The 23,106-nt window shown below is 55.5% G+C and overlaps 1 protein-coding gene and 1 long non-coding RNA gene across 13 annotated transcripts in view; one reads left to right on the top strand and one right to left on the bottom strand.

Moving 5' to 3' along the window:
- The window catches only part of MAU2 (MAU2 sister chromatid cohesion factor), a 36,611-nt gene that overhangs the window by 5,432 nt on the left and 8,073 nt on the right, over positions 1-23,106 (bottom strand). For 2 of the 12 annotated variants that reach the window (XM_015123429.3, XM_077978506.1), the window contains exons 2-16: positions 16,950-16,967; positions 16,499-16,564; positions 15,460-15,555; positions 13,770-13,864; positions 12,461-12,488; positions 11,935-12,090; positions 10,634-10,780; positions 10,449-10,539; positions 9,393-9,496; positions 8,402-8,479; positions 7,956-8,021; positions 5,980-6,066; positions 3,835-3,884; positions 3,539-3,616; positions 3,335-3,446 (exon numbers count right to left, since the gene is read on the bottom strand). In XM_015123429.3, the coding sequence (XP_014978915.1) occupies positions 3,335-3,446; positions 3,539-3,616; positions 3,835-3,884; positions 5,980-6,066; positions 7,956-8,021; positions 8,402-8,479; positions 9,393-9,496; positions 10,449-10,539; positions 10,634-10,780; positions 11,935-12,090; positions 12,461-12,488; positions 13,770-13,864; positions 15,460-15,555; positions 16,499-16,564; positions 16,950-16,967 (1,272 nt within the window). Of the gene's footprint in view, positions 1-3,334; positions 3,447-3,538; positions 3,617-3,834; positions 3,885-5,956; positions 6,067-7,955; positions 8,022-8,401; positions 8,480-9,392; positions 9,497-10,448; positions 10,540-10,633; positions 10,781-11,934; positions 12,091-12,460; positions 12,489-13,769; positions 13,865-15,459; positions 15,556-16,498; positions 16,595-16,752; positions 16,968-23,106 lie in introns of all 12 variants that reach the window. The other 10 variants (XM_077978509.1, XM_077978507.1, XR_001441318.3 and 7 more) reach the window with 9 other exon arrangements.
- Positions 18,243-20,677, top strand: LOC144336894 (uncharacterized). Its single transcript, XR_013409316.1, has 2 exons — positions 18,243-19,290; positions 20,447-20,677. It is a non-coding gene; the product is annotated as an uncharacterized LOC144336894 (long non-coding RNA).

Below are 23,106 nucleotides of genomic sequence, written 5' to 3'. Positions count from 1 at the left end.
AGGGCCTCTGTCTGAAAGCAGCCTGGGGAAGGAGACTCCTTCAGCGCTCCTGGGTAGGTTCTCCCAATGCCAGCTTAGGGTACCCCACAGAATCTGGTTTTGAAGACTTGAGTGATCCTGGGGGGTGTCCCACTCGTGTGGACACTCTAGCCTCATCCTAAGCTCTTCTGGGCCCCTGGGCCCTCACCTGAGCCCATCTGACATACCCCAAGGCCATCTGCACTGTCCAATGGGGACATACAGCCCTCACTGTGCTCAGAGGCTGAGGGCAGGGTGGCAGCACATTCTAGAAGGAGCCAGCTACAGGTTTTGACGGGGTGGTGGCATCCCCAGTACTGAGGCCAAGGCCCACCAGGGCCTGAGCTGTAGGGCCCATTTGTTGGCCTCTGCAAAGGCTTACCACACAGTTGTGTGTGTGTGTTGCGGTGGGCAGGGGCAGGCACCAGGTTTGTTAACAGCATCCACGCTGAGGGAGCCCTCAGACCCCGTGAAACTTTACAAGCCAAGACACACATCCTGCATTATCTATCCTGTGGAAATGGCTACAGTGAGAATGGTTAAACTACAGAGTAGATGGTGCTTCAAAACACTCACTGCCATTAAGGGAAAAAAAAAAAAAAAAAGCTTCCAATACAGTGGTGTGGAGAAAGGCAAATATAAAATTACCTAGTGGCTCACGTCTGTAATCCCAGCACTTTGGAAGGCCGAGGTGGGCAGATCACCTGAGGTCAGGAGTTTGAGACAAGCCTGGCCAACGTGGTGAAACCCCATCTCTACTAAAAATACAAAAATTAGCCAGGTGTGGTGGCGTGTGACTATAATCCCAGCTACTTGGGAGGCTGAGGCAGGAGAATCCATGGAACCTGGGAGGTAGAGGTTGCAGTGAGCCAAGATTATACCACTACACTCTAGCCTGGGCAACACAGCAAGACTCCATCTCAAAAAAAAAAAAAAAAAAAATTACCAAACAGGCTGACAAGCAAAACCTCCAGGTGGGAGGGGTGGGCAGCGGGAAGGGATGGATGACAGAGACATGCTATTTTTTTGTTTTACTTCTCAACCTTTTAATTATGAACATGTCATATTTTATAATCTAGAAAAATAACAACTTTTTTTTTTTGAGACAGGATCCCACTGTGTTGTCCAGGCTGGAGTACAGTAACATGATCACAGCTCACTGCAGCCTCAACCTCCTGGACTCAAGTGATCCTCCCACCTCAGCCTCCCAATTAGCTGGGACCACAGGCATGAGTTCCCACACTGGCTAATTTTTTTGTATGGTTTTTGTAGAGATGGGATCTCACTATGTTGGTCAGGCTGATATTGAATTCCTGAGTTCAAATGATCCTTCCACCTCTGCCTCCCAAAGTGTTGGGATTACAGGCCGCTCAAGTCACTGTGCCTGGCTGGAAAATATCTTATTATTATTTTTTTAAGAGATACCATCTCTAGGGCCAGGCACAGTGGGTCATGCTGTAATCTGGCATTTTGGGAGGCTTAAGTGGGTGGATCACTTGAGCTCAGGAGTTCAAGACCAGTCTGGGTAACATGGAGACCTGGTCTCTACCAAAATGGCTGAGCGTGGTGGCACACACCTGTGGCCCCAGCTACTTGGGAGGCTGAGGTGGGAGGATCATTTGACCCTGCAAGGGGCGAAGGTTGCCATAAGCTGAGCTGAGACCGTGCCACTGCACTCCAACTTGGGTGACAGAGTGAGACTCGGCCTCAAAAAAAAGAGGGTCTAGCTAGGTTACCCAGGCTGGTGGTCTTGAACTCCTGGGATCAAGGGATTCTCCCCCATCCGCCTCCCAAAGTGATCCAAGCAATGAGCCACTGTGCCTGGCCAAAATTTTTTTTTTTTGAGATGGAGTCTTGCTCTCACCTAGGCTGGATGGAGTACAATGACACGACCTCAGCTCATTGCAACCTCTCCACCTCCTGAGTTCAAGCAATTCTCCTGTCTCAGCCTCTGGAATAGCTGAGAGTACAGATGTGCACCACCGGGCCTGGCTAATTTTTGTATTTTTAGTAGAAATGGGGTTTCACCATGTTGGCCAAGCTGGTGTTGAATTCTTGACCTCAGGTGATCTACCTGTCCCGGTCTCCCAAAGTGCTGGGATTACAGGCATGAGCCACCATGCCTGGCACAAAAATACCTTTTTTTTTTTTTCTGAGACAGAGTCTCACTCTGCTGCCCAGGCTGGAGTGCAGTGGCATGATCTTGGTTCAATGCAACCTCTCTCTCCTGGGTTCAAGTGATTCTCATGCCTCAGCCTCCCGAGTAGCTTGGATTACAGGCTCCTACCACCACGCCCCACTAATTTTTGTATTTTTAGTAAGAGACGGGGTTTCACTACGTTGGCCAGGCTGGTCTTGAAACTCCTGACCTCAGGTGATCTGCCCGCCTTGGCCTCCCAAAATGCTGGAATTACAGGCGTGAGCCACTGTGCCTGCCCAAAATATCTTCTTAAAACAAACAAACAAACAAACAAACAGGCTGGGCGTGGTGGCTAACGCCTGTAATCCCAGCACTTTGAGAGGCCGAGGCAGGTGGATCACAAGGTCAGGAGTTCGAGACCATCCTGGCTAACACAGTGAAATCCCGTCTCTCTACTAAAAATATAAAAACATTAGCCGGGCGTGGTGGCAGGTGCCTGTGGTCCCAGCTACTCGGGAGGCTGAGGCAGGAGAATGGCGTGAACCCGGGAGGTGGGGCTTGCCGTTAGCCAGGACTGCACCACTGCACTCCAGCCTGGGCAACAGAGAGAGACTCCGTCTGAGAAAAAAAAAACTTCAAGACCTCGTGAGATCAGGAAGGTGAGAGCAGGCAAGGAATTGACAAGAAGGACTGAGGTGGCCAGTCCCACCAGAGACCAGCTGACCTTGGGTGGGGACCAACTCCAAGGGCCACTTGTACCCTGAGAGGACACTATGCATGCTGGGCAAGAATGAAATGTTTGGGAGGCTGACTGAGAGGAGGCACCTCTCTGCCCCTTGGGTGTCAACACATAGGATGGGGTGCCTGCGTCATCCCCACTAGCTCAGGGCAGCTCCTTTGGTTCTGGCTTCAGCTCCCCAAGCCCAGGGGCTCTGCCTGCCTGATGTCTGAGGCCACACCCATCAGGCCTCCTGCCTGCCCCCACACCCTCTGTGGGTGCCCAGCTCCCCTGGCCCTGCCTGCCCAGGCTGTGGGAGTCAGGGTGTCCACCTAGAAGTGCTCTTCGAGGGGCATAGGATGAACAGTGCCATGCCACCCCTAGGCTGCTGGCCAGCTCCTGTCCCTCAGCCAAGCCCCACAGGCACCCAAGCGAGCGGCCCAGGCCAGGGCACTCACCCTGTGGTTTCCCAGCACATAGAAGATGTGGCCCAGGAGCACAAGGGAGCAGGCTGTGAGCCGGTTCAGGTCCTCGGCATTGGACATCTTCAGAGTTTCCCGCAGAAATCGCCTGACAAGGAGAATGAGGACGCTGACGCCTGCAGGACTGGGCCTGGGCTAACCTGAGCACGGCCCACATGCTGCCCCCTGCCCCACACTCACTTGGCCTCGTTGTAGCGTCCCTGGAAGAAGGAGAAGAGCCCACGCACGTAGAAGGCAGCCGCTCGGAGGCAGTGTGAGCTGGAGGGAGAGTGCAGGGTCACGTGGGGTGGGGATTTTGAGAAAGGTGGTTTACAAAACAGCGGTGGGCAGCTGGAGGGGATTTCTGAGAGACCCCTGCTGCAGACTATCTGCGAGGAGGGGTGTGGGGTGTCAGGGTGCAAGGGGCAGTTGGGGGCCCCATCCCAAGAGCATGGGGAGCCTAGGCCATGCGTGGAGTGGTGCCCGGAGTGGCTCACCTGACAGGGAAGCTGTGGTCTGGGTTGATCCTCTCCAGTAGACTGTAGAGCTGAGGAGGGGAGGAGGCGGAGAAGAGCCAGTCAGCATCATTCTGCATCTTCACAGGAGAAAGGTCCCCAAGACACACTGCAGTGCATGGGGATTTCTCTACACCCCCATAGGGACTATGGCCCCCAGGTCGAGCCTGGTGACTGACCAGCAAGAGCGGCCTCTGGTGAGAAGGGCCAGGGGCAAGACTCTCATGCCCTCAGCCAGCCCTGCCTGTGCCACCCTGTCCTGTGGTAGATGACAGGGGCCTGGGCGTCCAGAAAGCCTTTGTATGGTCAGAGTGGCGCTGAAGGGCTGGCCTGGCAGTGCGTAGATTGGCAGGCTGGGGCCCGTGAGCCCTGTGGGCTGCTGGGGGTGAGTGGGTGGGATTTCTCTGGAGGTGCAGGGACCCCAGGAGGCTTGGATGGGGGCGTGACCTGATAATTTAGATGCCCTCTGGCTGCAGAGGCACAGGGGAGCCAAACTCCTCCTCAACAATGCGAGCCCACATCTGGCATCAGACGACCCAGCCAGGGCTGGGCTTTTTCTTTTGAGACAGGTTCTTGCTCTGTCGCCCAGGCTGGAGTGCAGTGGCCCGATCATAGCTCACTGCAGCCTCAATCTCCCTAGCTCAAGCAATCCTCCTGCCTCAGCCTCCCGAGTAGTTGGGACCACAGGCCGGCAACCCCACACCAGGTTTTTAAAAAACTTTTTGTAGAAATAGGGGTCTCCCTATGTTGCCCAAGATGGTCTTGAACTCCTGACCTCAAGTGATCCTCCTGCCTTGGCTTCCCAAAGTGTTGGGATTACAGGCGTGAGCCACAGCACCTGGCCTGAGACACTTTGGAGCTAGACCCCCAGGGGTGAAAGAGACACTAGAACTGAGGGATATCCTAGGGCTGAGGGGGATCCCAGGGCTGAGTGGGATCCCGGGGCTGAGTGGGAATCCCAGGGCTGAGGAGGGAATCCCAGGGCTGACAGAGGATCCCAGGGCTGACAGAGGATCCCAGGGCTGAAGAGGGAATCCCGGGGCTGGTAGAGGATCCCAGGGCTGAGGAGGGAATCCTGGGGCTGATAGAGGATCCCAGGACTGATGGAAGATCTTAGGGCTGAGGAGGGGATCCCGGGACTGAGGAGGGGATCCCAGGGCTGAGGAGGGAATCCCGGGGCTGACAGAGGATCCCAGGGCTGAGGAGGGAATCCTGGGGCTGACAGAGGATCCCAGGACTGATGGAAGATCTTAGGGCTGAGGAGGGGATCCCGGGGCTGAGGAGGGGATCCTGGGGCTGAGGAGGGGATCCTGGGGCTGAGGAGGGGATCCCGGGGCTGAGGAGGGGGTCCTGGGGCTGACAGAGGATCCCAGGACTGATGGAAGATCTTAGGGCTGAGGAGGGGATCCCGGGACTGAGGAGGGGATCCCAGGGCTGAGGAGGGAATCCCGGGGCTGACAGAGGATCCCAGGGCTGAGGAGGGAATCCTGGGGCTGATAGAGGATCCCAGGACTGATGGAAGATCTTAGGGCTGAGGAGGGGATCCTGGGGCTGAGGAGGGGATCCTGGGGCTGAGGAGGGGATCCCGGGGCTGAGGAGGGGATCCTGGGGCTGAGGGGATCCTGGGGTTGAGGAGGGGATCCCGGGGTTGAGGAGGGGATCCCAGGGCTGAGGAGGGAATCCTGGGGCTGACGGAAGATCCTAGGGCTCAGGGGGATCCCAGGGCTGAGTGGGGATCCCGGGGTTACAGGTGCCCGCCACCATGCCCGGCTAATTTTTTTGTATTTTTAGTAGAGACGGGTTTCACCGTGTTAGCCAGGATGGTCTCGATCTCCTGACCTTGTGATCCGCCCGCCTCAGCCTCCCAAAGTGCTGGGATTACAGGCGTGAGCCACTGCGCCTGGCCTAGCTATGGGAATGTTTTTGTCTCAGACCTGGCCTCTCCCGGCCATAGCCCGATTCACCTCTGGGATGCCCTGTGTGCCTCTGTGTCGGGTGCTGCCCATCCCTCAAAAGGTGAACACCCTGGGGTCTGCTGAGATGTGCTGGTGCCCAGGACAACCCCCTGGTTCCCCAAAAAGAAGAGAACAGAGAGAAAGGATACCGAACATGAAGCATGTCACCTACTACCTCTTGGTGTCTATTTCCTTCCCGTATATACACACTCGCCAGGTTGGTGACAATGAAGGCCCACAGCTCCTGGTGGTTGGTGAGCTGGAATGGGAAGTGGGGACATTAGGGAGCTGGGTCGGGCGCTGTGATCCATGTGGCAGTGTGAGAGCTACCCACAATCTCCACGGAGACTACTTTGGAAAAGACTTGTTTTTTTCATTTCAAACACACTTCCCTTGCCTCCTAAACTCAAGGGTAACACAGCTATTAATTCTTCTCATTATAAAATCATCGTCTGTGTCACGGGGCAGTTAGAGAACACAGAAGAGGAAAACCAGCCACCCTGATCCCACCCTCAGAACATGTTGGGTTTTGGCCCATTTTCCGCTGTCTGTCAGGACTAAGACCTGGTGGACCCTTCCTCCAGGCCACAGCCAGCAACCTGGGGGACCCAGGTGTCCACTGCTATCAAGGCACATGCTGGTCCTGGGCAGGGGTCACTCTTCATGGGGGGAAGTGGGGAGGAGGGGAGCTGTTGTCCCAGAGGGGGCCAGCACAGGCCCCGCTCCAGAGGTAGGTGACGCTGTCAGAGGCCAGAAATGCTGCTGATGACAGGTGGTAGATGGGTCACGGTCCCTGGCTCTTCTTGGGAAAGGAGATCGTCAAGAGAGGGACCAATCTATGTGGCTCAAGCCCTGCCTAGACCCTGGTTCCTAGTGGGGCTGGGCAAGAGGTGGAGTGAGCCAGGGAAGCACAGACCCCACCTGCACAGATGCCCTCCTGGCACACACCCAGGAGGCCCAGAGGATCTTCTGAATCAAGCACAGATGCTCTGAGACTCAGCAAGGTGGGGGATGTTTGTTGAGGGCCCACAGGAGGCATGTGTGTTTGGGGTTAGTGGGGCTGGGGTTGCATTCTGGCTCCATCACTCCTGGGTGGGCCATGAAAAAGAGGCTCTCTTTTGGCCCCGGGGTGAGGACTCCTTAGGGTATGTGGCCTTGGGAACTCTGACGTGGAACCAAACCAGCAACAGCAACCACTTGTGGGGAGTGAGACGGAGACGGAGATGGCAGGATGGCAGGGCCACAAGGAGGGTCCTGGCCCTGCTGTAGTCAGAGTGAGCCAGAGTCCGGAGAGTGAGGCAAAGAGGTGGAGGAGTGGGTGCCAAGTCGGCCCTTCCCTCCCAAGCATGCTGTCTGCACGTCAGGGCTCCTGTGTACCTCTGAGGCCAGTGGCGGGGGTGGCAGCACCCACAGGCCTGTGGGGTGCCGAGGAGGGGAACTCTGTCCAACAGTCAGGGTGCACGCAGGACTCCCCGGTGACCTTGCCCGAGTGGCAGACAGAGCAGCCCCTGCTCCCTGACACCTCTCCTCAGGGCCCTTCCTAGAACCATCGGGAAAAAAGCGTCCACAGCCTCCATTTCCTGTGAGGAGATTGAGGCTGAGGTGGGGACATGATGGTCCAGTCCTGGGCTGGGGCGCTCCGTGAGGATGTGGCACTAGCCTTCTTCCCCATCTGTGGCCAGAAGCCTGGGGAGCTGCTTCACCCTCCCCAGCCCAGCAGGACCAGGAGTCCTCCTCTGCCCAAAAAGCACCTGTGAGATGGCCCAGCTCCACCACTCCCCATGGGAGCCCTGAACCCAGGGTGGCTCTAAGTCGTCAGCTGACACTTGAGCCAATCCAGCCTTAGGGGTGGCTGCCACAAAAGCTCCCACTCAGGCCTGGAAGTGGTGTCCACGGACACGTCGCACCTCTCCCTCACGTCTGCCCTGGGGTCAGCTCAGGAAGACCCTGGCCCCATAGTTGTCCCTTATCCAGATAAACAGTGCGTCACTGCCAAGGCTGGCATGGGCTGACTACTGTGCATCGCCTCTGGGGCTGCGGCTTTGCATAGCTGACCTAGTGCGACTGCTGTCCTCATCACAGACCACACCCGACTCCTTACTCAGAAGTGTGGCCCGCCCCGAGCAGCAAGGAGGGCCGGCACCTTACCCGCAGGGCTGTGGTGAACTGGGCTTCCGCGTTGTCCATGCAGTTGACGGAGACACAGTACAGGCCCTGGAAGAAGACGTGTTGTCATCAGGGCCGGCCCCTGGGGAGGGGGCTCAGATCAGAGACACATGCAGTGCAAACGGGGCCTACACGGCTGCCCTGGAGGAGTATGATAATGGCTCACTGCCGAGCCAGCTGCGATGCAGGTAATATGCTCACTGTCCCCACCTTTCAGACCCAAGCCAGTGTGGGGTGGGACAAGATGCTCACTGGAAACATTCCGGATCCTGCCTGAGGAGGTTATATGATTACCTATGGCAACATTCTGGATTCTGATTAGGGTGCTGTCAGGGGGTTCTTCACTGGGAATGTTCTGGATCTGGTTAGGTACTTACTTACTGGGAACATTCTGGATTCTCCTGGGGTGCTGTCAAGGAGTTACTCACCAGCAGTGTGTGCAGCTGTGCTGCGTGGTTGGAGAAGAGCCGGGGGGACTGCTGGCACAGCTGGCAGACCTGGGAGATCTGCCGGGAGAGAGTGTACCGCCATCACAGGACTGCAACCTGGGACCTGGCGTCTGAGCAGCAATGGAGAGACCCCATAGCTGGTGGGTGAGCCCATGTCCCCTCTGCCCAAACTGGGGTACAAAGCCCCAGCAGACATGTCCACCATGGGGGTAAAGGGCAGCCCGGATCCCATTGTGGACAGGGACCCTTGTCTGTTACTCGCCTCTTCCACCCTGTCCAACAGGTGTCTGGGCCGTAAAGGACCTCCAGCCTACTGAAGGCCTCCATGCCCTCTCAGGAGGGTGGGCACTGGGGGTAGAGAGTGTTCCTAACGGCAGGGTGGGGTATAAGAATCACTGTCAAGGGACCCCCAAATCCCCAGACACCATGTGTGCGATCCCCTCAGTGTGCAAGCTTTTGGGCCATGGTCTGTTGTTTTTTTGTTTTTGTTTTTGTTTTGAGATGGAGTCTCGCTCTGTTGCCCAGGTTGGAGTGCAGTGGTGCGATCTCGGCTCACTGCAAACTCCGCCTGCCAGGTTCAAGCGATTTTCCTGCCTCAGCCTCTCAAGTAACTGGGATTACAGGTGCTTGCCACCACAACTGGCTAAGTTTTGTATTTTCAGTAGAGACGGGGTTTTGCCATGTTGGCCAGGCTGGACTCAAACTCCTGGCCTCAAGTGATCCACCCGCCTCAGCCTCCCAAAGCGCTGGGATGACAGGCGTGAGCCACTGTGCCCAGCCTCCACTGGTTTTTGTATGAGATTCTCTTATCAGTGGTGCCCATGTGGGGCTGTAAAACGCTGACTGACAGCAAGACAGCAGGATGGGCTGGCCTGCCAGTACCGCACTTGGCGAATTCAGTCTCTTGTCTGACACTGCTGAGACCCAACAAACTCCTGGGCCTTCCCACCCCTCCTGCGTGCAGCCTTACCTCCTGCAGCGCCGTGGCCTTGTGACCCGTGACGAGGCGGCACATGATGATGTGCTCCAGCAGGATCACTTGGAAGGATGACAGGATGGGGCTGCAGTCCAGCACTATGGGCGAGAGTCAGGGGTGAGCATGCAGGGGAGGCCAGAGGAGGCGCCTCCCCTACCTCATTCCTGTCTCCAGTCACACTGGCCAGGCACCCACCCCGTCATCTCCCCTAGTCCCCACTGCGCCCTCCGAGTGAGGGAGTGTGTCTTGCTGTCCAGGTGAAGAGACGGAGCTGGAGCCAGAGGTTGGTTCCCACAGGGCTCCAAGAGGGGTCGGCTCTGACCCTCACCCTCACCCTACGTGCTCAAGAGCTTGTGGACATGGCAGGTTCTAGAAATGTGGAAATGTGGAAACCACCCTGGATCATGAGACCATGCAGCAGAGCCTCAGGCAGTGGGGTAGGGGGACCTGGGCCAGGCCCCACCTCCTGACAGCCCCAAGCAGCCATCCTCACATGGGAAAAAGAGAAGCACAGGCCTCTCAGGCTTTGAGCTGCCTTGGCTCTGATGCCTTCGCCCCCAGTAGCACTCACGAGGGAGCAAACAGACAGACTAATGGGCACACTGCACCAGCCAGGGACATCTGCTCTGGGTTTGTGCTAGTCAAAGGTCCCTAGATAGATTAAGACAGTTGAACATCTGGAAAGAACTCATGACCTCCAAAGGACATGCTGGTGGTCAGTGAGGGCTGAGTTCTGATCCTGGCGTCATCCTGAGTGTCCCCATCAAAACACTGATAATAATTGGGAAAGGCAGCCACCACCTGTTTCAACTGAGCACCATTGGGCACAACGGCCCTGACCAGTCAGGGAGGTACCCCTGACCCCAGTCCTGTCTGCTCTGCTCCGACGTGGGTCACCAGCATTTACCAACTAGGGGTGACGAGACCCACTAGGTAGGGCGGCTGGGTGCTGCGGTCACACGGTCACTGTGCCCCAGAACAGCCAGTGACTGGCCAGGCTGTCCGCCAGGGGGCGCTGTGGCCACGTGGCCAGTCGAGCGCCTGACTTACTCTTGAGCTTCTCCAGCTGCATGAGGGCCTTGTCCGTGTACTTCTGCGCCTTCTCCAGGTAGCCGGCCTGCATGGAGTGCATCACAGTCACCTGTCAACAAGACCAGACAGCAGGGGTTACCAGGGCCCTCTCCCTCTCCCCGCCCCCGCCCCCAGCCCTGGCTCGGGCCCTGGTGGGGACGCACCAGGTAGACAAGCACACACATGTGCTCCTTGGGCAGCCAGTGGAAGAGGTCAGCGGGGTTGCTGGGCAGGATCTCATCATCGTGCAGCGTGGAGATGGTCTGGATGCACTGCTGCAGCTGCTTCAGACACGGCTTCACGCTCTTCACCTGTGCAGCACCCACACCCGAGCACCCACCTGAGCCTGGCCTCTCAGGAAGCCGGGCCCAGCCCAGCCACCCCTGCCCCTTCCTTCAGGGAGCACCTGCCTTCCCCTTCTGCCAGGGCCACCTCCTGCAAGATGGACCCGCCCCTGCCGCACTCCCATGAATCAGCCAGGCTTTCAGGGCACGGGGCACGGCCAGGCGGGCAGCTGTGGGACTGAGGCTTGTCCACTGCCCAGTGTTGGGTCCAACACCAAGGCCCAGGAGAGGCCTGTCCAGACCCTGCTGGAGCTGCACTTGGTCTTCCTGCAGCCAGACCTGAGACAGCAAGGGGAGGCTGTGCTCCGCGGGGGTGGGAGGTGGCTTCCTGGCCCAGGAGTCGGGCAAGCGCTGTGGTCCATCTCGCCCTGAGGCCCCGAGGGATGTCTCTGCGGCCCTAGCACCCCGAGGGAAGCGCGGCTGCAGTCTGCTCTGTGTCCCTATGCGCCGAGTGCAGTGCTTCACCCAATGGGCAACGATGGGTATGGATGGAGGAACTGGACAACCCCCTTACCAAGCCCTGTGGAGAGACTCGCCTGTGGCCCACCATGATAGGTGGGTCTGAGGGGCACAGGGCAGCCCCCAGCCCCTGAAGGGCCGAGACGGTCACACAAGCACAGACAAGGAGCTCAAACACAGCTGTTTCCCACCCACGGCGGGGTCATGGAGTCCAGTCTCGGACACAGCTGGGCACATCAGTCCCTACTCAATCCCACAGCAGGGGGGCCAGACAGACACCAGTTGGGCATCTGCTGTGTGCAGGCACCGCCCCAGCACCTCTGTGGTTTATTCTCATGATTCCCTGAACCGTCATTGCAATCTCTGAGCATCCACACACTGAGCGAGTGTATACAATGTCACACATAGTACTCCCAAAGGGAGGCAGGGTGGCCAGGACAGACCCTGCTCCCAGGCACCAGCACACCAGGCAGGCACGATGGTGCCAGCACTCGCAGCAGAGCAGGACAGAAGTGTGTGTGTCTGGGGCTGGAAAGACAGCCCTGCTGTGTGGCAAGGTAAGGCAATGACACAGGTGACCTCACAGCCCAAGACCCATTGGCCTGGGTGCCACCCACACCCACTGGTCACAACCAGCAGCCCGCCCAAGAGGCGCCACACACCTGCCCGGCATCCAAATAGTGAGTGACCTGGAGCACCAGGAAGAAGACACGCAGCGACTCCTTCTGGATGGGGTTCCCCTGCCAGTTCTCCACGATCTGCCCACAGAGGGTCAGCAGCGGGTGCACCTCCTGCAGCTTGCGCTCCATCAGCAGCAGCTGGGGAGGGAGAGACACAGGTGTAGGGTACAGGGCTTGCAGGGGCCCTCCTGGGACTGGGAGCACAGGCTCACCTGCCCACCTGCCTTGGGACTACTGCCTCCAACCCAGAGGGCAAGGCCAGCCTGAAACCCCGGCCCAGGCAGCTCCTAACCAGGCTCCTGCCTCAGCATGAATCCCATCGGCAGGAGCCTGAGTTTCCCTCCTGAACCCAGCAGGGCCTGGGCCTCACACTCCAGGCTGCTCACTATGCCTAAGGGTCTGGGCGTGTGAGGGGCCATGCCATGGAGAGCGGACGGGGTCTGAGCAGGGAGTCCTGCCTCACCTCCACGACACCGGCTGCATCCAGCCATGCCCAGCCTCAACTTACCATCCCCTTGCTGAGGAGGAACAGCGCCCTGCAAAACAAGAGGCAGGGGTCAGGTCCCAGAAGGCCCAGGAGCCTCCTGAGATGACTGTGACTACCCCAAGGCTCACAGGACCTAATATGCCACCTCGGGGGACAGTTCAGTGGACGACAGTAAATAGTCCCCGTACAAGACTGCTCTGTTTTATCCTATTGTGCCTGTGTTTATTTTTATTTATTTTTATTATTTTTTTCTTAGAGTCTCGTTCTGTTGCCCAGGCTGGAGTGCAGTGGTGTGATCTCAATTCACTGCAACCTCTGCTTTCCGGGTTTAAGCGATTCTCCTGCCTCAGCCTCCTGAGCAGCTGGGACCACAGGAGCCTGGCACCATGCCTGGTTAATTTTTGTGTTTTTAGTAAAGATGGGGTTTCACCACGTTGGCCAGGCTGGTCTCGAACTCCTGACCTCAAGTGATCCCCCTGCCTCGGCCTCCCAAAGTGCTGGGATTACAGGTGTGAGCCACCGCGCCCAGCCTGTATTTATTTTTCTTACATGGCTTAGACACACTCATGTGAAAAGCCCAGAAGGGGGCTGGGTGCAATGGCTCACGCCTGTAATCCCAACACTTTGGGAGGCCAAGGTGGGCGGATCACTTGAGGTCAGCAATTCGAGATCAGCCTAGGCAACATGGTGAGACCCTATCTCTACAAAAAATATGCGGCGGTGGACACACAGTGTGAGGGCCAGTGGGCAAGTTTGGGTGCCTGAACTTCAGGCTCAAACCTGTGCCTCATGGTGACCAATTTTTTTTTTTTTTTTTTTTTGAGACGGAGTCTCGCTCTGTCACCAGGCTGGAGTACGGTGGCACGATCTTGGCTCACTGCAACCTCTGCCTCCCAGGTTCAAGCGATTCTCCTGCCTCAGCCTCCTGAGTACCTGGGATTACAGGCACTCGCCACCACGCCCAGCTAATTTTTGTATTTTTAGTAGAAATGGGGTTTCACCATGTTGACCAGGATGGTCTCAATCTCTTGACCTCATGATCCTCCCACCTCAGCCTCTCAAAGTGCTGGGATTACAGGCGTGAGCCACCAAGCCTGGCCCCAACTTTTGTATTTTTTGTGGAGATGGAGTTTCACTATGTTCCTCAGGTTGGTCTTGAACTCCCGGGATCAAGTGATCCTCCCACCTTGACCTCCCAAAGTGCTGGGAATATACTGTGAGCCACTGTGCTTGGCCTGAAATGCCATTTCTGTTCTTTGTCCTGGACCAAGGTGGCCAAGCCCCCTCTATGTTAAGAGAGCGGGAGGGAAGGAGGGGAGTGGGTGCCTACCGTGTGTACTCAGATCCCACTACCCGGGCGTACTCGGCCCCCACACCCAGGAGGTCACAGGCCGACACCAGGTCCTTCTCAAGCGTGTGCAGTTGCTAAAACGGAGAGAGAGAGCAGTGACCTTTGCTGCCAAACCCATCAGTTTTACGGTACCTGGCCTTTGTGCTTTGTTAACCAACAACCAAACCTCCCCACGTCAATGAAACTGCCTGTGTCAGTTGTGAGCTAAATTAACCAAATTATCTCATCAACGCTAATTGCTTTGGGTACAGAGCTCCAGTTGGCCTGTGGTATATATGTCATCTAACTGAATGGTGCCTGCAGTAGACACCGTCTAAACTTAATGGAGCATAGAACCAGCAGTCAAGGCTCATGGCGCAGCCCCCAAGGCTGTGAGAGCACCTAGGGCTGTTCTGAGTGCTTCGTGGGTGCCTGTGGGGTCTGTCTTTAGTGGGGTGTCCCCAGTGTGTTCCAGGAACAACAAGGAGGGACTCCCTCAGAGGCAAGTGTCAAAGCCTGAACAGGCTGAAAGGGAGGCACATGCCTGGCTTGACCCTGCAAGGCGACACCTGCGGGGCCATGGTGGAGAGCTCGGCCCTTGGGTGTGCGTGCACATGGCGCCTGCCAACTCTGTGGCCTGGGGGTGGTGACTCACAGCTTGGCCTGCTCCTTTGTCTGCTAATGTGCACAAGTGTGCGTGGGGAGATGGAAGGAGACTGTGTGTGCATTCGGCTTCTCATCAGGCCTGGGGGAGGAGGGCCTTGGGAACTCCTGGCTGCTGGGTGAGCTCTTCCCTGTGGGTACTTTTCTCAGCCAGACCCTCCTGGAGTGAGGGACTCAGCTGGAGGAACTCCCAACCCAGGGTCAACACACTGCGTGCCTAGGTGGGTGTCATGGGAGGTGGCTAAGTGGTGGCCCAGAGGGCAGGCTAGGTCATGGAAGAGAGAGGCTGGGGGCCAGGCACCCGCCTGAGGGTCCCCAGTGCAGAAGTGTAGGTGGAGCCCAGGACAGGAGTGGTGCCCCACACGGTGGAGCCTGCTGGTCTCTCCACTGTAGCTGGGAAGGCCGAATTCAGAGTCCCCCAACAACCGAGCACTGTGGAGCTCAGAGACCAGGGCACCACCTGTATCTGGGGTGCCGAAGGGAGCATGAGGAGGAATTGTGTGGATCCCAGGATGAGGGTGTACCCCAGCAGCCCCCAAAAGTGAGGGGTCCATGTGGGAAACAATGCTTGACGTGGACATTTGTGGCCTGATAGGCAGCCCCCTGGAGTCTCAGCCTAGCTCCTAAAAAAACCCCACAGTGGGTCTCTGGCAGGAAACGTTCCTGGGATTTCAATGAGCGCAGGCCAAAGATGAGATGAGAGTGGCTGGGAGGGAGAGAAACCCAAAGACACCCAACAAGCAGCAGGCCCCCTGTCAGTGTCAGCTCCGGGGAAGCCCCGCACTCCCACCACTCACCCCCGGGCGTTGTTGAGAGCCAGGCTCAAGCCGGGGATGCTGTCAAGGATGGAGGCTGGAGGGGGCTTGTGAGCAGGTTAAGTAAATGTTCCTATGTCCCCACCCACTCCGTGTGCCAGCCCGAGGGGGTCTGCGCATCGTGGACCCTGCTGTTCTTTGCACATGGGGCAGGTGTGCCCCAGGGTCATGGTCCCTGCCAGGCACCCTTGTGCCTGGGCCACAGTACTCACAGCGAGCTGGAAGAGCAGGCGGCAGTGCCAATACGGGGTCTGCTGTGAGATCTGTATCGCCTTCCGCAGCAGCGGCTTTGCTGCATCGACGGAATTCTGAAAGGAAATAGTTACGTTTGGGAACGTAAGAAGGCGGCAATCAAGCTGGATTCCTTAGCAGCAGCTGTGGTGCCAGAAGGCAGTTCCTGTTCATGCTTACCAAAGGATTTTTTTGGGTTGCCAATTTACTTTATTAAAAGCAAAAAAAGATATTTTATTGGACTCACTGGCTGGGAAGTTTCTGCATCACTCTTAAAATAACTTCTCATTCAACTGGACTGAAAGTACTTTCAGTTCAAAATTCTAAACTGTCAAATCAGATGCCAGTTCCCACCTTTTATGTTCTCAGACCAGAGAGAGGCATCGGGGTGTGAAGTACACACATTCCCTGCCGCCAAAGCCACCTTACTCGTCAACCTTCTGAGGTGGGAGGAAGGCAAATTTCAGCTATAATTGAAATTAGGAACCAGATGAAGAAGGGAAACTGTACAGACTTGTCAGGTGAGGAATAGGCTGATCTCTCCAACAGTAGTATATAGAAAAGGAAGCTGCCGGCACTCCTTAGCAGGTGGCTACCCACCAAAGCCCTGGGGCTTGGGCATAAGAGGTAGGAAAGTAATCTGATTGTTAAAAGCCACCGGGCTGGGCACGGTGGTTCCTGTGTATAATTTTGGCACTTTGGGAAGTCGAGGCAGGATTGCTTGAGGCCAGGAGCTTGAGCCCAGCCTGGGCAAGACCATCTCTACAACAAATAAAAAAATTAGCCAGGCATGGGTGGTGCACGCCTATAGTCCCAGCTACTTGGGAGGCTGAGGTGGGAGGATCACTTGAGCTCAGGAGTTCAAGGCTGCAATGAGCTGTGATTGTGTCATGCACTCCAGCCTCAAAATAAAAAAGCTGGAGGGATTCCAACTCCCGGAGCCCCAATTTACCAATGTGCTGTCATGTCTTAGCAACAGGGAGAGACACTTTACTTTCAGAAACCTTAATATGTTCTTACCTCTTGACAGTACAATTCAGACAACAGACTTGCTGCTTCAAATTTAACATCTTCGAACTGCGGGATCTAGTGACGTCCAGTTAAGGAAGTAGGACACTGCAAAAAAGGTCAGTTTGAAAGGGCCACAGCTTGGGGCTCCTACCCTGCCGAGGTCTGCCGGGCACGCACATCCCTGCCTGCCCTGAAATTCCAAGTTTTCCTGTTCCCCCAGTGAACCTTGAGCTTGCTGTAGGGCAGGGCTTGGAGCTGGATGCGAGGTATGAAGAGAAGCACAAAGAGGAGCACAGCGCCCAGGGGCAGCAAAGGGCCAGATGGGGGATGTTCCAGGTGCTCTGTGGGCAGAGCCTCAACTCGCAGGGCATGCTGGGAGGTGGGATTCAAGCTTTGATACATTCTTTTTATTTAAGTGGAGAATTCCTTAAAAGGAACCATACCAACACGGAAAGGATACTTGCTGTGATATCAACCACTGAAAGAGAAAGAAAAGAAAGATTAATTCTCAGGCAAACACCTGGCACCTGGTTACTGGCTTTGGGGTTTCCACAGGTTGTCCTGAGAACAGAGGCTGCCAGGTATCCAGGTAACAAGAAGGTGGCCTGCTTGGCCTGAGAGGGTGGGCTTACTCCCCTCCAATCCAGCCAGGGGAATGGAAGCTATAGAGCCCCAGAGGGTGCCTGGGGAGGAGGGGACATGCCCTTCTGACATCAGAGGAGGGGCTGGCACTTGGAGTCAGACCCCACAGGCCCTTGGGTAGGAGCTGCTTCAGAAAGGAACAGAGCTCAGAGGTGACCTGGCCCCATCAAGGACCCCTCATGTCACACGGAAGTAGGGCTGGCAGTCAGAGGTCAGGCAGAGAGGAAGGATATTCAGCAAAGCATAACATGAGAAGTCAGTTTCAACTGGAGAATGGGTCTTGGGGGGCAAGGTCAGTCCTTCTGAGCAAGAGGCATTTGAAAGATGCTTGGCTGTGAGCAAAGTCAGCCTCTCAGAGGGGAGGGAGGGGGGCTCCAGGAAGGACCGACACAGGCACAACTATGGGATAGCACTGAAGACACACACCAGGAATGCAGTTCAGACAACAGGCTCCAACTCAGGGACCGCTGTGCCCTAAACTTCCATGTTCCAACAGGTTCCCGGGCTAGTCCAGGCCACTGACCACAGCCCATCAGATCACCCAGGCTCCCAAGCACAAGAGCCTAACGCTGTGCCCAGTGACCCACATGTGCCACACACATTCAGAGCAACCTGCGCCTGACAAGAGCCTTGGTGGTTGCTGGAAGGTGGATCTGGAGCAGAGCAGAAGACCCTAACTCATCACGCTCTGTGGGAGGACCACACGGGGCAGGGCAGCATGTGTGGCAAAGTATGGGAAGTGAGGGGCCAGTTCTCTAGGCAAAGGGGGAGCAGGAGGTGCTCCAGGCACTGAAGAGCACATGAAAAAGGCACAGAGGGCCAGGAAGGTTAGGCTGAAGCCCGAAGGTCTCTGCCACTCATGTGGCAACAGCGGCCACTCCTTGCTGAGGGTCAGAATGCCCTGGTGTCACCCCTGGAGGCTGACTCAGTCAGGGCTGGGAAATGAAAGCACCTGACCAGATGGGCATTTCAGACCATCCTGTATGCAGCAGAAAATTCACGAAGGGAGTGTGGAGGAGCCAGTGAGGCCCGGAGATCCACGGCTGGGGGCAGCCTTGGGGCTGGAGATCTCTAGGGCAAGGATGAATAGCAGCTGGGAATGTCACAGGTGCTGGGAAAGCACAGAGCTGCATTGAGAGCAGCTACTGCCAAGACACAGGGGGGCCAGGAGGACAGCTGTGGGAGAGAGCCCAAGCCCCGGGCTCCTGACACACACGCACCCACACGCAGGAGCTCAGATTACAGGCCCTCTGCCAGCCCGAGCGTCTGCTTCCTGTGGTCCCCTCTTGTGGCAGGGATAGGAGGGGCTCAGGGTCCTCAGAGTGGTGGGGCCAGCACCTGCCATCAAAAGTGCGGCCCCAGAGGCGAGGCGCCTCAGCCAGAGGCTGTGTGGGGGGACAGTGGGAACGTGTGTGATGTGAGAGAGGAGCAGAAGTTGGGGGCTTTTTTTCCACAGAAGCTGCTGAGAAGCCGGGTCCAACACGAGAAGCTCTGGAAGGCCACCAACTGGAAGGGATGGCCAATCACATATGAGAGAGGGGGCCGTGACAAAGGAGCTGTACTAGAGCCGGGCTGAGGTCTCCCCGAACCCTGAGATTTGGTGGTTCTGTGGTTCGGGCACCATGGGGCTAGCAAAGGGAAGCTCTTCAGACACAGTCCAGGGAGGACAGAGAGCACTGCCACGCATAAACAGCAGCCCCAGCCTGGCTGAGTAAGGTGCAAACCTGGCATCTGCAGCTGAGCCTGGCACCTGTGACAAAGCTGGCCTCATTTCTGTGTGTCACTGCATCCCAGCAGAGGTAAGCAAGATGACCAGTCAACAGGTGAATTCCCTCACCTCCCTTTGGGCGGAGAAGCTTTCCTTTCCAGTCTGTGGCCATGGGATGCTCTCCCCAGAGCTGACGACAGCCCACACAGGCACGTCCGTGGCGGGTAGACTTCAAGAGGATATGTCCAGTCACTTCATGCCTCAGAACACTGCACCCTCTTCTACAAAACTTTGGCCTATGTCACCGAGCTCAGGCCTGTATGGGTCCAACAATGTCTCCTTATAGCAACAGCTTTTCTTTTTTTTTTTTTTGACATAGTCTCACTGTTGTCCAGGTTGGAGTGCAGCAGCATGATCATAGTTCACTGCAGCCTTGACCTCCTGGGCTCAAGTGATCCTCCCACCTCAGCCTCCTGAGTAGCTGGGACTACTGGTGCGCACCACCATATCTGGCTAATATTTTAAATTTTTTGTAGAGATGGGGTCTGGCTATGCTGCCCAGGCTGGCCTCGATTTCCTAGGCTTGAGTGATTCTCCTATCTTGGCCTTGAAAGGTGCTGGGATTACAGGCGTTGGACACCACGCTTGGCCAGCAACAGCTTTGTGTCCCTTCCCCGTTTGGGGCCATTATATGGCTAACCTCAATCTATTCAGCACACAGTTGGACTGGACCTCATTTCTCCTGACCCCATGGACATCTCTTCTTTTTTTTTTTTTTTTGAGATGGAGTTTTGCTCTTGTTGCCCATGCTGGAGTGCAATGGGATGATCTCGGCTCACCGCAACCTCCGCTTCCCAGGTTCAAGTGATTCTCCTGCCTCAGCCTCCCGAGTAGCTGGGATTACAGGCATGTGCCACCATGCCCGGCTAATTTTTGTATTTTCAGTAGAGACGGGGTTTCTCTATGTTGGTCAGGCTGGTCTCAAACTCCCGACCTCAGGTGATCCGCTTGCCTTGGCCTCCCAAAGTGCTGGGATTACAGGCGTGAGCCACCGTGGCTGGCCGAGACATCTCTTCTTTGCAAGCCAGATATGCCTGCTGCTAACGGGCTTGCCTCTCTGCCAGCTCCGTCCGTCCATGCGAGGGCTAGACAGAGAGGATCCCATTTCCCCTGAGGAAGGTGAGGCTCTCAGTGAACCCTGGTGAACTGGGAAGTAACATGCCCAAAGGCTCCAAACACAAGCCTTCTCTTGTGGAAGGCCTTGTCCACTAGCGTCAGTGGGTGTCAGGAGTGCTGACTGGGAGCCAGAGGACTGGGTTCAAGGTGTGGGTCCACTGTGAGTTAGCAATGCTCTAAGGCACTTGGGAAATTACATCCCAGGGTTTTTAACATCCGTTTCCCAGGTATCTTTATTGCCCACTTTAAATACATACAGAGGACATTAGATAAAGCCCCTCTTTTTGTGACCAGCCTGGGCAACATAGCAAGATCCTGTCTCTTTAAAAAAAAAAAAAAATCAGCCAGGCTTGGTGATGCATGCTATAGTGCCAGTTACTTGGGAGGCTGAGGTGGGAGGATCACTTGAGCCCAGGAGTTTGGGGCTACAGTGAGCTATGATCGCACTGCTACACTCCAGCCTGGGCAACAAGGAAAGAACCTGACTCTTAGGAAAAAAAGACCCATGATGATTGACCTTAAAGTTGTGGCTGCAATGCCTGCAGCAGGCTGACATCCAGTAGGTGCTCGGGAAACATGTGCTGAACGAACAATGGCTTTATCCACTTGGATAATGACTAGAGTTCATTAGAGGAAAGTGAGGGCTTCTGTATAAGTGCAAATGGCCATAGAACGGTATGCCTTTCAGACACAAAGCCCTAAATGGCATGGGATTTCTCCCTGTCTTTAAATGCCACTACTTCTTCATTGCGACATTGGTGACACCTGGATCTCTCTGCATGAGGATACACATTCCTGAGGGGCAGGACGGGCCTGGTGTCAGGGTGAACCAGTCACTTCCCCAGGGCCATTAATCTGACACCTACTAAATGACTTCACTTTTGTATCTTTGTTAGGCTTTTTTTTTTTTTTTGCAGAGACAGGGAAGGTCTTGCTATGATGCACAGGCTGGTCTTGAACTTCCGGGTTCAAGTGATCCTCCCATCTCCCATCTCAGCTTTCCAAAGCACTGGGATTACAGTTGTGAGCCACCTCAACCAGCCCTCTGTATGACTTTTAGCATATATTTGGAAATCGGAAAAATATATCCAACTCACAAATTAAGGATGTAGAATGCCTTACCCAAGTTTGCTACCTCATCTACGTGATTTTTTTTCTTTTTTTGAGACAGAGCCTTGCTCTGTTGCCCACGCTGGAGTGCAGCGAGACAATTTCGGCTCACTGCAAGCTTCATCTCCCAGGTTCACGCCATTCTCCTGCCTCAGCCTCCCGAGTAGCTGGGACTACAGGCGCCCGCCACCTCGCCCGGCTAATGTTTTGTATTTTTTAGTAGAAATGGGGTTTCACCGTGTTAGCCAGGATGGTCTCGATCTCCTGACCTCGTGATCCACTGGCCTTGGCCTTGGCCTTCCAAAGTGCTGGAATTACAGGCGTGAGCCACCGCGACTGGCCTCTAATTTTTTTTTTTTTTTTTTTTTTTTTGAGACAGACTTTCGCTCTTATTGCCCAGGCTGAAGTGCAATGGCGCAATCTTGGCTCACGGCAACCTCCGGCTCCCGGTTTAAGCGATTCTCCTGCCTCAGCCTCCCGAGTAGCTGGGATTACAGGGCATGCGCCACCATGCCCGGCTAATTTTGTATTTTTGGTAGAGACGGGGTTTCTCTATGTTGGTCAGGCTGGTCTCGAACTCCTGACCTCTGGTGATGCACCCGCCTTGGTTTCCCAAAGTGCTGGGATCACAGGCATGAGCCACGGCGCCTGGCAGGCCCAACTAATTTTTTAACTTTTTTGTAGAGATGGGGGTCTTGCTATCTCTACAAAATCTAAATGAGATTTAGAAATCTAAATGAGTTTGAGACCAGCATGGTCTCAGGAGATACTACCGCCTCAGCCTCCCAAAGTGCTGGGATTACAGGCATGAGCTACTACGCCTGGCCTGTTGTTTTGTTTTTATAAGAGACAGGGCTGGCTGGGAGCAGTGGCTCACGCCTTAATCCCAGCACTTCGGGAGGCCAAGACAGGTGGACTGCTTGAGCTCAGGAGTTTGAGACCAACCTAGGCAACATGGCAAAACCCCATATCTACAAAATATGCAAAAATTAGCTGGGCATGGTGGTGTGTGCCTGTCACATCAGCTACTCCGGAGGCTGAGGCAAAAGAACCACATAAGCCCAGGAAGCAGAGGTTGCAGGGAGCTGACATCATGCCACTGCACTCCAGCCTGGGTGACAGAGTGAGACTTTATCTCAAAAAATAAAAAAAAAATAAAAATTAAAAAATTAAAAAGACAGGGTTTTTGTCACCCAGGCTGGAATGCAGTGGTGCAATCATGGGTCACTGTAACCTTGAACTCCTAGGCTCAAGCGCTCCTCCTGCTTCAGCCTCCCAAGTAGCTGGGACTATAAGCATGTGTGGCTAATTTTTTTTTTTTTTTTTGTAGAGACAGGGTCTTGCTATGCTGCCCAGGCTGGTCTCAAACTCCTGGGATCAAGTGATCCTCCCGCCTTCGCCTCCCGAAGTGCTGGGATAAGAGGCATGAGCCACCACGCCTGGCCCAAATTCAGTTGTTTTTTTTTTTAACTACCCTGTTGCTTGCAACTCCTCTGGGATGGAAGCACAGCATTTAGCAGCTTCCCTGGCCTCTTGCTGCTGTGTGACTGTGCCTAAGCACATTTTCCTGCAGTGGCTGGGTGTCACCACAGGTGAGTCTGAGGTGGGCCTTACCCTGTTAATTTGTTGAGGATCCAGGGAGACCTTGCTCTGTGAAGCACCAATGCAGGGCCTGGCATGTAGAAGGTGCCAATGATACTACAGTATCTGGCAATCACTAAGTAGAAGAACTGGGATGGGAGAGGAAGGGACCAGCTGGTAGAACCATGAGGTGATGGTTCCTAAACAGATTTCACATCCTGAAGTCAGAGGTGACTCAGAATGAGAGGGAAGGAAATAGAAACAAAAACAGGAGGAAACACAGATCACTTCATGAAACTGCTTAACGGCCAGCTCTGTACAAGTCTCTGCTCCCTGCAGATGGGATATGGAATTTAGCAGGACATAGTTGTGATCCTGAAGAATGAAAGAACTGCTCACG

The sequence above is a fragment of the Macaca mulatta genome, chromosome 19 (assembly GCF_049350105.2).
Source record: "Macaca mulatta isolate MMU2019108-1 chromosome 19, T2T-MMU8v2.0, whole genome shotgun sequence".
NCBI classification, from domain to species: Eukaryota; Metazoa; Chordata; class Mammalia; order Primates; family Cercopithecidae; genus Macaca; species Macaca mulatta.
This window is presented reverse-complemented; position numbering and strand designations above follow the sequence as displayed.